At 39.8% G+C, this 17,213-nt stretch overlaps 1 protein-coding gene across 1 annotated transcript; it reads left to right on the top strand.

Moving 5' to 3' along the window:
* The first annotated feature begins 4,465 nt into the window (after positions 1–4,465).
* Positions 4,466–15,998, top strand: NOC4L (nucleolar complex associated 4 homolog). Its single transcript, XM_075217158.1, has 15 exons — positions 4,466–4,658; positions 6,228–6,348; positions 7,133–7,239; positions 7,398–7,505; positions 7,581–7,730; positions 8,627–8,726; positions 10,092–10,126; positions 10,209–10,259; positions 10,408–10,519; positions 10,619–10,679; positions 11,349–11,459; positions 11,587–11,750; positions 13,820–13,902; positions 15,105–15,218; positions 15,746–15,998. Exons 1-15 carry the CDS (start codon positions 4,512–4,514, stop codon positions 15,857–15,859), a joined length of 1,578 nt encoding a protein of 525 aa, XP_075073259.1. The 5' UTR covers positions 4,466–4,511; the 3' UTR covers positions 15,860–15,998.
* Positions 15,999–17,213: the final 1,215 nt, after the last annotated feature.

Below are 17,213 nucleotides of genomic sequence, written 5' to 3'. Positions count from 1 at the left end.
AGTAATACATGCTGATGGTCAGCAGCCAATGAGTCACTAGGAGATTAGGTGCTCCGTGGTATAACAAGGAGAGAACAGGAGCTGTCACAATGGTGTACTCAGGAGTAGGTAGTGGAGATACTGGAACAGCGGAAGTTCAACACTAGACATAAGCTGGGCACACTGGAGAAGCGGAGGTAACTCAGGACAACAGCTGATGAGTCATAGATGTAGTTGCGGCTCTGGGAGGCAGCAGTGAGAACAGAGGCTGTCACAATGAAGTACACTGGAGATGGTAATAGAGGTACTGGAACAGCGATAGTTCAGCACAGCCACAGACTGAGAGCAGACTGAAATAGTGGAGGTAACTCGTAGTAATAGCTGATGAGTCACAGAGGGAATAGCGGCTCTGAGTGGTAGTGATGAGAGAACTGAAGCTGTCACGATGAAGTACACTGGAGGTGGTAATAGAGGTACTGGAGCAGCGATAGTTCAACACGGCCAGAGACTGAGAGCAAACTGAAGTAGCGGCGGTAACTCGGAATAACAGCTGATGAGTCACAGGTGTAGTAGCGGCTCTGAGTAGTAGCGATGAGAGAACCGGAGCTGTCATAATGAAGTACACTGGAGGTGGTAAGAGAGGTACTGGAACAGCAATGGTTCAGCACAGGCCACGAACTGAGAGCAAGCTGGAGTACACGCAAACCACAAGGAGAACAGGAACCAGAACCACAGACTGCAGGAAGTGAGCTTGAAGAACAGGCATCAGACAGGTGAATCCATGAGGTTTAAATAGTGCTCCAGAAATGCTTAGCCAATGAAAAGAGAGAGGTGGTCCTGGAGTGCAATAGACTTGCACCTGCGCAGATCTGAATATAGCTGAATGAAATGAAGAGTGACACTGGGACATGGCAGTTTCCAGATGAATGGAATGCAGGTAACGAGACAGGTACTATTTGCGGGACCGGAGGGTTATACACACAACTTTCTACACCCTTCATAGTGGAAAGACTACAAAGCGAGGTTAATATATTGAACAGCATCAGTCAATTATATGTAATATCACAGAGCATAATGTAACACATTCATTAAGATTAGGAATGGAGTATATCAAGGGGTTCTAGAACAACCAACAATGTATTAACCATATCTGTTATAAGAGCATTTAAAAACCTAATTTATTGGATATGGATTTGTAAACCTGTGTAGCTGGCAAAGTGACATGTCCATTTGCTTACTTACTTTGTATACTGCCCCAACTACAGGGCATAGATCATATTGCACAGATAATAGCTCAGGAGGATGCCATGGTCATACTGTACTATAAACTGCTCTGGAATACTATAACAATGGGATTTTGTACTGCACATTAAGTCCATTTATCCTAATCCAATGGTGGACAAAACCAGCCTAATAATCCAGGCCTCTATAAGAGATCAGATGCACTTGTGAAAGACCTGAGACCTAGGAGTGTCCCTGAGGGGTAGTGAAAGAACAGAATAAATGGTGGTGCCTCTGTAAAGTCAACTAAATATCCCTGTGGGAGACCTATCCAGGACCATAAAGTCACTCACTTTCACTAGAAGAATATTCTTAGGATATTTTCATTTGAGCAAGACCAATTCTGATAGCCCTTATCCTGTGAAAAGACGAAGAGCTAAGTGGACCTGTGAGCAAAACATGTTGGGGTTCAGTAGATGGATCTGTGGTGTCCAGAGTGTTGAGAAACACCTTAATTAACATGTTCACTGACCCTGGTCAGAAAAAGATCCCCTAGATACTCTGGTGATAGGTGGTATTAATCATCTTGATTTTGATGGTCGCCTTACCATCCTCTGCAGAGAAACATCCACACAGAGGAAGTCCCATCCCTGACCTGAATCTGCCCCTGTTGTCCTGAGCTTAGGGTAGTGCAGTCACATCCAACCATTTCACCAGGTGCTGATAGCCTTTGATTGTTTTCGTCACACTACCTCCCAAAGTAGAAATAATGGCATACCGCGTTTCAACATCTAGACAATGTATATTTGTGAATCACCACCACATTTTGGAGGTTTTACCAGTTAATCAGGTGCTAATTTAAACTATGTATTTTTCTAATTTATTACTAAAGAATGACAGGATTAGAGTGTTTTTGCTATTCTGGCAATGAATAGCAATGACCTATTATTAGGATCATAGGGTAATAGATTGCCCTTCTGATGGATTATACATTTATGTGCATAATATACAGAGATTCTAAATGGAGCTTGTTAAGTTTGTTTATTCATAAATTGAAAATGCAAATTAGTGGCTGTATCAGTGAATGTGAATTCATGTATCAAATTTGCTAATTCGTGTTTTTTAGAAAAAGATTCTTCCACTCCAATGTTGTTATGAAAATGTCACTAAGAAAATGTGATTCATGATTGTAAGAGAGAAATTAAGATTTTAATAGTTTGATGATGACATCAACAAACTTGACTTGCTGGTTTGCACAAAGTGCTTGAGGACTATTGACTTAATCAAGTTTGTGAGCGCCAACCTTATTATTCATTTTACGCATACCAAATGTTAGTACACTATTTTAATATTTTTTGTGATAAAGTTGGACGTTTGGGATTTTGTTTGGATGATTATACACAATATAAAGGAATACACTATGGGGGAATTCAATTCCTCACAAATTAGCACAGCGTTAAAATTATTACTGTTATTACAGTAAATTTAACCCGGCTTTCTGCTCGCAGATCCCTGAGCTGCGAATAAAAACCGGTGTTGAATCTACTGTAATAATGGTATTTAAGCGCACTATTACCATAATAACGGTAAGTGCGCAGACCGCGTTACTTTTTACAATAACATGGCCAATTGAATTCCCCCGTTTTCTCTCTCCCATTATCTATGACGCTATATATACAAGTGAAAGAGGAGGGTCAATTGGTGTTTCCTAGACTTACTAAGTGGATATCTGAAGAGCATACAAAAAGTATATTTAAAGGTGAGCAAGATTTGATCACATTGAGCTCCCAAAGTTGGTACACACTATTGTAACATTTTTCCACTTTTTCTCTTTTCCACTATTTGTGATAGTGATGTTCCTTATTTTCTAGACTGTATGGTAGAGTGATTCTGGGGATCCTCCTTATCCCTTATTGACAGCATACAAGAATTTTATTTTAAAAAGATGCAAATTGTCTGGGTGGCGTTGGTCTGGGATACCATTCATTGGATCTGTGACAATACCAGCAAGCCTGTGAAATGTTCTGTGTAAAATACGAAAGCTAGTGGATGGGGGTTCAGTTTAGGTCACAAAAGTTTGCTTGCCTACAGGCTTCAATTATGTAAACCCACCACTGCTTGCTGTAATGAATACTACTCTACTTATACACAGTTCAGCCACATTAAAACCCACTAACAAGTGAAGTGAATAACATTGATTATCTCGTTACACCGGCACATGTCAAGCAGTGGGATATATTAGGCAGCAAGTGAATAGTCAATTCTTGAAGTTGATGTGTTGGAAGTAGGAAAAATGGGCAAGTGTAAGGATCTGAGTGACTTTAACAACAGGCAAATTGTGATGGCTCAATGACTCCAAAATGTCAGGTTTTGTGAGGTGCTCCTGGTATGCAGTGGATAATACCTACCAAAAGTGGTCCAAGGAAGGACAACCAGTGAAACGACGACAGGGTCATGGGTGTCCAAGGCTCATAGATGTGCATGGGGAGCGAAGGCTAGCCCGTCTGGTCCAATCCGACAGAAGAGCTACTGTAGCACAAATTGTTGAAAAGGTTAATGCAGGCTATGAGAAGTGTCAGGACAGTGCACTGCGGCTTTCTGCGTAGCCACAGACCGGTCAGAATGCCCATGCTGACCCCTGTTCTCCGCCGAAAGTGCCTACAATGCCACATGAGCACCAGAACTGGACCATGGACCAAAGTGGCCTAAAAGATCTGCTTTTAACGTTTTGGTCCCAAATACCACAGGATACCTTCAGAGTTCTTGCGAAGCCCATGCCGCGATAGGTCAGAGGTGTTTTGGCGGCACGAGTTGTACCTATACAATATTAGGCAGGTGGTTTTAATGCATACTTGCATCACTGATCTAGAGAGACAGTAGTGACTTTATTAAAATGGATTTTATAATTCTGCCCAAATGTAAATACTCTTAACATGCCTCTTTACGGTCCCCATTTTTGCAACATTGAACCGATTTTCGGGGCAGGAAGTGACTTTCCTTTCCGGAATGTTGGAATTTATGATTTGATGGTTACAATATGTTTGTGTTTAATCTATAAAAAAAAATAGTGAATTAATGGAATAACTTAACAATCTTCGTACAGGCGCACGGAGAAACACAAATGGTAATTCCATTACCGGTACATAATACAGACAGACGACCATGCATGTTGCATTACTGAAAGTGAAATGAATGAAACCCCGCAGGATTAGGAACACACACTCCCTCTATTACACCTACTGCAGGACGTACAGAGGAAGCGGCTGCGCATGCGCGCTGGCTGTGTGTGCTACACGTGAGCAAAGGGCAAGATGGCTGCGCGCAGTGGGAAACGTGTAAACCGGGTCCGGTGCGAGGACGGCGACACAGTGAGACAACAGCTGAACGCGAAGCTCGAGGCTGTGTTGCAGAGCAGAGCAAATGCTAACTCTGTGTTTGATATCCTTGAATATTTGCAGGTGATGTAGATAACATTTACATGAGACCCGGTTAAAGCCATGCAGTTAGCAGTGTTTTTGGTGATAACAGGCCAGCCACTATGGCTCATAATCATAGTATGGTAATATTTTTATTCTTTTATTATCTGCATTTTGACCAAATGCAACTGATTACCCCCATGTACGGCGCTGTGGACCCTTTGTGGCGCCTTATAATTACGAGATAATCAAATAATAATTTGCACCACCCTACAGTAGCCCGCTCACTAGCTTTAGAAACCCGAGGGTTACTCCGCTGGTTTGGAACTATTAATCCTATCCTACCCAATACTTCAAGGGAGAACACTCCCCTGTTGGATCCATATCTGAAGACATGCTGTGTATGTTCATAAGAGCCTATACACAACAATGGTATTATGTACACATTGTGCATGCATAGGATCAGTGGCAGAACTACCACTGCTGCAGGTGGGCCTGTGCCCACTGCACCCTATGCAGTGCTGGTCCTGTGCATGCTCAGATGAGCAAAGTGGGGCTGCAGCAGAGTGGACTGCATTACTGTACCCCTCCAAATTTTGCTAACAATGATGATCACCACCATGTTGGTTATCACTGTACAGAAAATATTTAATTGTTCAGTCCCTGCCTCCGTTCACACACCATAGGGGCCATTTTTGTCAGCAGCTGTTTAACCTCTACCTCTATGTTTCTAGGCTGTTGTTGGAAATTGGAACACCCACTCAATCACAGGGAGAGCATACTAATTCCATACAGATAATGCCCTGGTCAGAGTTGAACCCATGGCCCCAGCACTGTGAGGCAGCAGTTAAAGAATAAGTCTGCTTTTAGCTGACTTATTATAGTTTACATATGTGGACCTTTGCGGGAAACCTTTCATAAACGTCGTAACTGGCATCATCACCATTATCCTGATCACCTGCTTTCATAAATTCCAGTGCATGTAAGAAATTAAAACAGGGTATTTGTGTACAATGATCCATTGGGTAGGTAAACACAGGCAGTAGTTTGTGTTAGTTGGATGTTTGTTTCAAGCTGCTCTTGGGAAGTTGTCACTGTGTAGTAAGTTCCTGTACCCTATAGAAGTCAATAATCTGTGTTTACTCAATATTTAAACTACTGTGACTGCAGCTTGAACTGAACATACCACAGTCGCAAAACAACTGGCCATATTTCCCAGTGTTTTTATAAAATATATAACATACTTTAAGATGGACTACTACTTTAATGTTTTCAGTCAATGGGGAGGGTGTATCAGCACAGTGTTACATGTGTAACCCATCAATGGAAAGTAAGTAGTTATACTTGTATAATTATCCCCGTCGTTGTATATGTAAAGCGGGCCAATCCAATTAAGTGCAAGGTTTTAATTCTCGCTGTATCAGCAATTAATATACAGAAATGTTATTTTATATTTGCTCGGATCTCTTTCTCGTACTCTTAAGACTCCTGCAGCTGTGCTTGTATTATGACAACTCCTTTGAGAGGTTCTAATTTTTTTTTGTAGACATGGTGATTTTTTTCTACTGTGTTGTTGAATATTATGTGCTTTTATGTCTTTGCTTTGGATAGTCTGAAAATGAAGACGATGTTCAAGTTGCAATTCGAACGTGCTCAAAACTTTTTAAGTCTCTGCTGGAAAAGGGAGAGCTTTATGTTGGGGACCTTCCATCCGAAGATGAAAGCCTTCCAGGTAGACATAACCTGCAAAAAACGTCATGAAGCACTTTTGTTAACCATACTGGCCCTATTCAGATATCTATTGACTGTATTTACCTACATGCACAGCATATTTGTCCATCTTTAACCTGGGGACATCTCAGATAGCCAAATGTTTCAGGACACTTCCTTTAAGTCCCAACTAGTAAACCTTTTTCCTAGATGTCAAGCTTTCTAATTGTTTAGATGCCCCTGGTTTATAATGTGACCGAGGCAGTATTTACACACACTCTAAATAAGTGTTGGCTAACCTGTGACACTCCAGGTATTTGTGAAACTACAAGTCCCAGCATGCTTTGCAAATATATAGCAGCTTATTGCTGGAAGGGTATGCTGGGACTTGTAGTTTCACAACACCTGGAGTGTCACAGGTTAGCCAACACTGCTCTAAATTATACTGTTCTATTTACCTGTTACAATATATAAGGACTGAACATCCCTTTTTAGTATTGTGCAATGGATACCACAGATTCCTCTTCTCTTTTCCCATTGTCATCTTGAGTGCCCTTTGGGCCTGATTAAATTAGCCGCAAAGTTACTACTGTGTTGCTGCACGTATTTCAGGCAATTACTGTAATGAGAACTTTACTCTTTCTTGCTCTGTATGAAGATCATTAAAAAAGCATCATGGGTATACATACTGTGCGATTCTACTGCTGCACTAATTTGTTTTAAAATGATCCTGCTTGTTTCTGATTTCTGTTTATAATGCACACAAAATAATTTAGTGTGTTCCTTAATCATTTTTGTATGACCAGATTCACTGGGTGCAGAAGAGATGTACAAAATATGGATGAGGCACCGTTACAACAGCTGTGTGTCCTGTCTGTTGGAACTTCTGTCTCATACTTCTTTCCAAGTTCAGGTCAGTTTGGATTTCCAGTTATGTGAATTAATCCGCAGTAGAGCAGCTCTGCAAACAAATGTATAACGATAACTTGGCTCTATGCACTGCAGACATAATATAAACGTCCATGTGAGATATGGTTGTCGTCTTATATTTTTCTTTTTCTTCTCCTGAAGGAACTGGCATTGTGCATACTTTTGAAGTTTATCCAGCTAGAAGGAGAGTTCCCTCTGGAAAATGCCAAGTGGAAAGATAATTACCGGTTTCCACGTCCCCTGTTAAAAGTGAGCATGTTCTAGGATGGTTATTTCTTCCAATCCTATTATCACTTGTAAACTTATGCCTGTGTTTCATTTTAGTTAGTTGTAGATGGCTTACTACGGGAGGATAAAGATTCTTCCCTCTTAATTCACCGATTCCAAGAGTATCTGGAATATGATGACATCCGGTATTACACCATGACGGCAATCAATGAATGCACTGCAAGAGTGCACCAGAACAACAAAGAGGTACGATTGATGTGATTTGGTTGGTCTGTCCTATTTGTAAGCTGGAAGCATTGACATTATCAATCTAAATCAATTTCCTATGTTGGTGTATGTATATTTCCTATCTACATCATATCACAGACAATATAAAGAAATGTACATAATGTCATGTTCCATGTTTGCATTATAAAGGAATTTCTTTCATCTTGCTAAAGAAAACGGGTGGTTATGAAATATTGGGGTACATTCATGAAAACTGGTGCCAACCACAAAATGTATTGTTACCCATAGCAACCAATAAAATGTTTTTTTTAGCTTTCATTTTCTAAAGCGCACTTGAAAAATGAGTTAGGAGAATGTTGGACGACTTAAAATAGCTGTGGAGAGCTGCATGCACAGCTCACCAACCTTCCAAGGGGCCGTACAGAGGAAAGGAGAGCTTAGTGCACTTCCTCATCCTCTGGGTATGTCACGTGACCACGCTGCAGAGGAGGTCACGTGACTAGGAAGTCGGCTGCCCCATTCGCCCCTTATTCTCTGCTTAATAATCGGAGAATGAGATTGGGAGCGGCTGGCTGGAGGGGCTGTAGATGAAAGCTTGGTGATAGCAGCCTGTTGCCCATTGCAGAGTTAGAATCTAGATACTATTGGAACATCATCCTTCTTCTTTGCACCATTTTTATAAATAATATAAGACTGGGATATTCTGTGCCTGTTTCATTGTTTAACCATCGTGTGTAAATAGAAAGTGGGTGGTTTGTTTATCTTTATTTATGTGTTCATTTATTTTCTAATTCTGTACATGAACATATTTGAGACATCAAAACACTTTTTAAATTTTGCTCATCTGTTAACAGTCATAATTGTCAGCCTATGCTACATTTATTCTTATCTTGATTCTTTTTTTTTTCTTGTAGTCTTTACCCTTCATTTTCCAGAACAATGTTTTTAGCCTCATTGCATCTATTAATATGCCCGTTGAGAACGAATTGTCAAATTTCCTAATAGCACAGAAAGGTAAGGAAACTTTGTACACTGAACTTGTGTGTGATGTTGCCTTTGGTGCAGTGATCTCACTCCTTTACCCCCTGCACTTTGACTTTCTGCCACAGCTCACAGTGACCTCCAGACATTTAATTTTGTTTGTTGTGAGACTGCAGCGACCTACAATATGTCTGCAGAAAATAATGGTGCAGACATGTGGAAAACTTGCACTGCGGGCTCACCTCCTAATCTATAGGGTACTTCAGCTAATTTTAATGGGTATGCGTATACTATTTATCACAGTATGATTAGCAGTAAACAAACACTCTTTCTCCTTTATAACAAAATGCTCTTCCGATCTGAAAGTAATTTCCCTCCCTCTTATGTAGCAGCTCCTCTCCAAATTATTTCCAGTTAAACATCATCTTGTAAAAGTGTGAATGGTTTAATCTAATTTGGATTAATTTCAATTAGTTTATCTTGATCATTCCCATTTATTTTGTCTAATGATATTTCTTCCAGATGGAATTCTGATACAGACACTTCAGGGGCTGGCTGGCAAATTGTAATCCGGGGAGCGAGACCCAGCTCAGATGTGTTTTTAGGAATATTTTAAAGAAAAAAAATGCAGATAGCTCAGTAGCCTAAGCCCAAGGTAGCCCACTATGGGGCCGGCCTAGGGGGCAGATTCCGTCCAACCAGCCCCTGAGAAACTTTCATATGTTGTGGTCCTGTCCCATTTTTGCCCAGTTTTGGTCTAAGTTGATGAGATTTTAAACTGACCTCCTTCCCATTTATTTCTTCATCTTGGGTGTGTCTGCTAGGCCTTATAGCTGAGCTTTTCCTCTTGAATAATTTAGCAACTTGTCATCATGCCTGGGGTTAGATCTGGTCCTGTCACTGTTGTCTTGGTCTAGCACAGGTTAACATCTTGTTATTGGTGAACTCGTTGAGAAGGTCAAATGCAAATCTATTATGTCTTATGGGTGAGGACTCCTGAAATAATAGTATAATTCTGTGAAGGTTTGCTGTAGTCATTGACTGAAATTGACACAATTTTCAGGGAGGGAGGAGGAATGAAAATCTAAAATTTTCCAGCAGTAGGCAAATACAAAGTGACTCTATATGATTAGTAATGTTTGCATTTTTGGCTTTAATTCCTCTTTGAGATATAGGATCAAATACCTTTTGTACTTTATAATTGGTAAATATGTTGCCATTTCTTAGACTGTCTGTCCTTTTAGTCTGATTTTTTTTTTTTTTCATATTACCAATCTTGTCAAAGGATGATCAAAATGTGGCATATTTGAAATAGGCATTTAAAATCTTTGGGCATCCAAGGCATATAGAGTGTCTTTTTTGGGTTTATTTATTATTTTTTTCTTGTCTCTAAATCAGAAAGGCATGATGACTGGAAGCCATCAAAATTAAAGGTAAATCCAGTAGTATTTTTAAGTATAACATTCTTATTTATTTTACTATTTTTACTTAAATTAATAGATGACTTCTTTTCAGGAACACAAAAGGTCATTTGAGAGAGTCTGGATGAGCTTCCTAAAGCACAAAGTAAGTGTACATTGCTCCACTTGAACATGCGCTTTCAGTAGGATTCTGAACACAATGTCTGTCCCACACTTATATTTATATCATTTTTAAAGATAAAAATGATTTCTCAAATTAAAAGCTAGAACTGACAAACGTTTCAACTCTCCAGCTCCAGGTGAGTCTGTACAAGAAAGTGCTTTTGATCCTGCATGAGTCCATATTGCCTCACATGAGCAAGCCCACTCTAATGATAGACTTCCTTACAGCAGCCTATGACGTTGGTAAGCAGAAATAAGATGTAAACATTTGTGTATCTACATTGTCACCTTGGCAACCTCTTGCCATTTCTTATATTTTGTACTTTTCTCCTGTGTGCTTAGGTGGAGCCATAAGCCTTCTAGCGCTAAATGGGCTGTTTCTTCTGATTCACCACCACAATCTGTAAGTAATAGTCTGAATACTTTTGGCTTTCATGTGTATCATAGGGATGAATGTGTCTGCGCACATGATCTGAATTGACAGCTGCACTCAAAGCACATGTGGTTTATTTAGGTGTATCCCTACTACAGTCCACCTATGAAAATTACAGTATCCACTTAATGAATGAATGCGTGGTGTGTGTGTGTGTGTGTGTTATATATAATTACACAAGTGCGCACACAGACACACAAGACATTATCACACAGGTTCTCACAGGATGTTCTTCTGGGAAATGCATTAAAGTACTACATAAAGATCCACTATAGGGAAAGCTGTAACATTTTAGAACACTGACTGCAAATTCGTTTTGGCCCAATATACAGTAAATTATATTTTACTGATTTGCTAATCTTGGTCGAAGTACAAGCAAGGACATTGGTTTCATGGAAAGTACTGCAAAATGCATACAAATTTGCTATTTAGAAATGCAATAATTTAGTCCTCTTTAACTGATATTGAACTGTGTCTGATAGTGAAGTCAGTGTCTGATAGTGAAGTCTGTGTCTGACTTCCTGAAGACTTACTTATGTCTTTGTACAGTAAAATTGTTGTTAATAAAATGATATGCTTTTACACTTCTATTTTCAGTCGCTATGTTTGTGTGCTTATAGTGTGTGCTTGTTCCCTCAGTGAGTACCCAGATTTCTACAAGAAGCTTTATTCTCTACTGGATCCTTCTGTGTTTCATGTGAAATATCGAGCCCGCTTCTTTCATTTGGCAAACTTGTTCTTGTCATCCACGTAAGTTATACGAATTTATACACTTATAGGTACAGACTGGAGTCTCCTATATGTTGGTTGCACTTTAATTTCTGTTACAGTATTTTACAGTTTTTCTAATTGTGTATTGTTTTGTGTGCTCTTCCAGCCATTTACCAGTGTATCTAGTTGCTGCATTTGCCAAGCGTCTGTCACGACTCTCTCTCACGGCACCCCCTCAAGTCCTGCTGATGATTATTCCATTTATATGTAACCTGATCCGCAGGCATCCAGCTTGTCGACCTCTCCTTCACAGGCCCATGGCATCAGGAGGTGAATCCATGTTTTACCTATGTTCATAATGTTCTGCTACAAGTATGGAGTCTTTGAGCTTTGAGGAGGTTATAGGGCTAAATTGAGACTGGTCACTTACCCTCAGTAATGCCCAGCTCTCCTGGCATCAGTATGCATACCTTCTGGTTCTAGAGAATTTAAAACAACTATTTAGTTGTTTTATTATAAATTACTACTGTTATGAAGCTGCTGGGGTGCTGTATGCATGTGTAAGAGATGTGTATAGCAGTGATAATGGAAAATGTTTGTGTCTCCTAAATGTTATGACTGTGATGTTGCTATTTCCTTTCTCTGCTCTTGCTTTGAAAATGTCTGATATTTCTCCTAAAGCGTAAAGGTTGGTTAAACCCAAACATTTATATTGTCATACAAGAGTGCAATGTCTTACCCTGATTTACGGTTGCAGCTTTCTTTAAATACAAAATGACCTTTTTGCTGTCATTTCAAACAACAAGACACATCCCTTAGGCCAGGGGCTCCTCAATAGTGCATGTTTCCAGCTCTCTGAGGCACATTGCAGTCACTGCAGGTTAAATAGCATTGCAGTACCAGTGCAGATGCTGAAAACATACACACACCGTGCTGCCGCCAATCTGTCCATTTCATAGAATTCACCAGAGCTCCGTTATTTGCTCAGCATAGTTATGACAGCAACTTTATCATCCTGTATAAAGTCATTAAATGCATAACGACATGTTCAGGACTTCAGTCTCTCTTTGTCAGCAATACATTCAAAATAGTAAAATGCTTTATATATAACATTACAATCGCCAGGGTCAGAAATCATAGGTGATAGGGTGAGCTGGCCATGATGCAGACGGTATTATAACTTTTCTGATGGACCAAAGTATATGCCAGTTATTTTTAAATTTGCTGATGTGTAAAGAATAAGCCTTAAGAAAGATGGAACCACACCTGACAGGTGTCAGTCTCCTGGAATCTGTGCTACATTCTGGGGGAGGGGGCAGGGTGACATCTGCCCTCCAGGCTGGACCCATAGTGGACTTCATTGGTCTGGATCACTGGGCCACCTGCAATTTTTTCCCTTTAAAATGTCCCTATTAGGCTGCTGAGTCCAGTCTTGCCCCCCCCCCCCTTGGCCAAAATTTGCACTCCCCTGAGTACACGAGTGTAGCTGAGTACAGTCACTTCATTATATACGACAGCTAGTCTATCTTTTAGATGAATCCCTACACTTAAGTAACACATTTGGACCAATTTTTTATTAACTTTTTTTTTTTCTTCCCTTTAATTCATGTGATTTTTCCCTTTAAATATGCATGGCACACTATACAACATACTGAATTGGGCTCTCTGGAACTTCTCCCCAAATATGTTGGCGAATCTGTGTCCTTCATGTCTTACACTGTTGTTGACAGGCTAAATATTTATGAGGGTAATTTAAGATTGAAGCAGTCAAATGCAACTGTTTGAAGAGAGATCTTGCACTGTTGGGGGTTGAGGGCGACATGATCAAGAATCCCTCCTTTTAACTGCATAAGTTAAAAAGGCAAAGTATATAGTGTCAATTTTACTTGGTGACATAACTGGCCATTCCCTAAGTGTGAGTTCACTAGTCTTGACAGGACATTTTTGTTAACTATCAGACCGCAGACCATTCATGCAGGCACCATGTTGGTGATTCCAAAGAGTGGCTCTTCTTTCGTAAGATGGCAACTTTCAGCAAAGGCATGTGATAGATAGGTCCAGCATGATTTCTAATTGCAAACAGTTCTTGTGGGAAGATATTCCAACATTTATTAAGCTCCGTAAAAGATAGGCTTTGATATATTGTAATGTTCAGTAGAGGATTTATATACGTTTATGAATTGTCTTACCTGCTTTTCGCATTGAGCAAGCCATATTCACTTCTTTTACAGGCTCACTAAGCAGATCCAACAGTTTCATATTGCAATTTTATAAAATCTATTAATGTTCCTACAGCAAGATGATTCTGTTGCATACCACATGCATTTGTAAACATGTTAAACTAAAGTGTGAAAATTGGAAGCAGTCGCTGCAGATCAGTCTTTGTTTTCTGTTTTTAGATCTGGCATCAGATCCATACATCATGGAGGAGCAAGATCCAGCAAAGAGTCGAGCTTTGGAGAGCTCTCTCTGGGAGCTGGAGGTAACACTAGTCCATTTCTGGTCTCACTAGAACTATTACAGCTATGTCTTATTCCCCAGTACACTAATGGTTAAGTACTAAAATTGTTGGTAGGATCATGCAGTTGGAAGAAGTAAAATATGGTATTTTGTACCCTATAACTTTTGACCATGCAAATCATTTCTTTTGTGAGTTGTTACTTTTGTTTTCCCTCAAGAGTGTCATTTTGTCAGTCATCTGTGTTATCAACTATATCTGTGATCAGCAACAGTAGGCCAGGTGACCCCTTCCGACCAGTGTCTTGTTGGTCCTCTTAGTGATTCTGATGTCAGTGTGTGAAATACATTTACATGGTGTGTGTAGCAAGATATTTGGTGAATGGAAGGTTGAATGATGTTTTGTCGCCAACTATGGGTTATCCTGCTTGGACAGTGTAACACGTCATCCTTATGCTTTGGTTTTCTCATGGAATCTTCTCTGCTTATGTAATATGCAGTCCCCTTGTGGCACCAAAGGCCCCTGACTGTGTTTGTAGATTATATTTTCCTGACTAGATGCCCCATAGCGCTTGTAGTCCAAATTAAGAAAAACCCACCCGTTCCACTGTGTGCAGTCACCACCATTTGAAGAAGCAGATGCCACTTCACCTGCACTGCTGAATCTCTCTCTCTCTCGGCTTCACTTTACCTTAATCCGCTGTATGAAGTTTAATATCCACGGTGGGATCCATCCATATATGATGTAGAACGATACTTTAGTGCATGTAGACATGGCCATGGATTGCATGGAGCAGTTTCAGGGAAAGTGCAGTGTGGACAAGGCAGCGACCTGTCCAATGCTTCTTTGCTTGTTAGTTGTGATGGCACCAGAAGTTTAGAGTTATATTTGGACCAATTTATTTTTTATTTATTCTGACAAAAAGAAAAATGGATCTTTGCATAAATTGGCACTTTTGTACTTTGGCATTTTCAGCAATAAACAGGGCACAAAGATAATTCCTTTCTGATATACATTTACTTCATTCGTGACCAGATCTTGTACTGTTATTGAAGTTTGAAATCTTGTCTAAAATGTGATCATTTTACACAATGTATTACTGATAACTTCCTTAAATACCTGACATGCATAGGTCAAATGAGCATAAATTAACTGTTCCTGGTTCCTTTCTTTCCATTCCCATTACATACACCTGATTGTCTTCTTTTATTTTCTGTTAACTGCAGGCTCTGCAGAATCATTACTTCCCAGATGTTGTGAGAGCTGCCAATGTAATTAGCCGGGCACTGTCCACACAGGAGAGTGATGTCTCTGAGTTCCTGGAGATGTCATCCTATGAGGTAGGGACTATCTGCCTGTATATCTATGGAATCTGACCAGGCCTTATCTGTCTGGTGTTTGTATATTCTTTCTGTCAGTATAATTGCCTGCTGACAATAATGGACCCTGTCATTCATTTCTTTGGCATCTTTAGTTCTGCAGGTTTGTCACTTGTACCACTGAAATTGTGGGCCCCATCCATCTCTTGATTACAGGTCTCCCAAAATATCAGTTTGCTGCACTTTGACAATCCTGTTGTCTCTACCCTGGATTATATAAGACCTGTGTGTATGGATGGTCACATGCTTAAACTATTGTGCATCTCTTACTGGTATATTTAACAAATACCATAACGAATCCATTCCTCAACAAGCTCAGCTAATTTCCTATCACAAAGGGGGAAAGTAGTCTTTGAGCTATCATGAACAAAGGGGATTGCTGTGTGTTGAATAATCTCATAGTACATAAATAAATAAACCCATATACTATGGTACATTTTTACGATGTTTTTGATCATTTTGTAATATTTATTTTCCTTTTATTAAAGCTTTTTGAGAAGCAGATGAAGAAAAAGTTTAAGTCTGTACCTTTGGAATTTGAACCTGTGCGAGGACTTCTTGGCAAGAAGCATGATATCACTGCTGAACATTTTTGCCTGTAAACTGTATTATTCTGTACATTAAAAATGTTATTCTTACCCTCTGCGAGCGTCTTGTGTAATCCATCTTTATTTGTATTTGCAATCTCATACCATATTCCTATATTTGTAATAAATTTGTGTTGATCCAAGATAAACTGTATACTACTTGTAGTTTGTGTTTTTCACTCTGATTTTCTGATAGCTTGTTGGTACAACCACCCCTGGGCCTCTGGTAAGCCACAAACTTCACTTTCCTCAAGTTTTTCTTGTGTGTGTTTTTTTTTTTTTTTATTTGTTTTTCTTTTTGTCAAGACCATCTGAACTATTGACTTCAGCAGTTACATAGTCACATAATGAGGTTCAACAGTCTATCAAGTTCAACTCTTTGTGACGCTTCCTGTTTTGTGAGTGAGTCTGTCACAGCCATTGTGATATGTGACACCTTAAGAGGCATAGCAATAGAGTCTTTGCCAGAACTGAGTTTAAAGTGGCTGTGGGTAGTACCAAGGGAAGCTTTTGGATTTAGCTTCTAGACATGCCAGTATGAGTCTGTTTATACCCCTTCAACAGTATCTGTCGATTTTATACCAGGTGACGTGGACTGCTGCTTGAGTTCTGAGAGGGAGGTTCTGGTATGCCGGGATCGCTCAGTGATGACATGTCATCACTGTTAGGATTGAGGGCACCTTGGAATGCTGCTGTCCTGTCCTGTGTGTATGAGTGGTGTGAGCTTGGGTGCACCCAGGGTGTTTGAGACTGCATTTGCCCTAAATGTAGCCATGAATTGATCAAGGTGAACTGAGATCCCAGCTGTCTAAAGGCAGAGGATTGAGATTACGTTTCTGTCCCAGTATATGTGTATGAGAAATGAAACTGCTGCCGTTATAACGGTGAACTGCGTTAGTAAAGTTGGAAGATGTAAATAAAGATCTACCCAATTTATTCATTAAAATATGGCCTGAGGATTGTTTTTTTTCAACACTGGTAACTATCCTCCATATATCTGCTGTGTCTGCACTTCACACATGATCTATTAAACCATTTGCAGTGGATGCCCCCTATACAGTACAGTCCTGGGTGTAAAATGCTTGTATATTTTTTTATTTTATTTTCTGCCTCAAAGGTTGAACAATCAAAAATGCAGGTGTAAGACAGTAAACAAATAAAATTGTTCAAGAGACAATCAAATATGAACTGGAGTAAAAAAAAAGGATAAGCAAGTATGACCCAATTACACAATACACCCCTGTTCCATCCAGACAGGGATGACAATGTCAACCAAGTGTTTTTTATGGCAGTCAGAGAAAGGGGTAAGAGGGTGGTGTTAAGCCCTAAGCCTGGGATAGCGGTCTCTTACTAAATAAACTAAGCTAAG

The sequence above is a fragment of the Mixophyes fleayi genome, chromosome 1 (genome assembly GCF_038048845.1).
Source record: "Mixophyes fleayi isolate aMixFle1 chromosome 1, aMixFle1.hap1, whole genome shotgun sequence".
In the NCBI taxonomy this organism is placed as follows: domain Eukaryota; kingdom Metazoa; phylum Chordata; class Amphibia; order Anura; family Limnodynastidae; genus Mixophyes; species Mixophyes fleayi.
This window is presented reverse-complemented; position numbering and strand designations above follow the sequence as displayed.

Coding starts and splice junctions, on each gene's coding strand:
- NOC4L (XM_075217158.1), top strand. CDS start 4,512: ATGGCTGCGCGCAGTGGGAAACGTGTAAACCGGGTCCGGTGCGAGGAC. Junction 7,506..7,580: donor TTCCACGTCCCCTGTTAAAA/GTGAGCATGTTC, acceptor GTTTCATTTTAG/TTAGTTGTAGATGGCTTACT. Junction 10,520..10,618: donor TACAGCAGCCTATGACGTTG/GTAAGCAGAAAT, acceptor CTGTGTGCTTAG/GTGGAGCCATAAGCCTTCTA.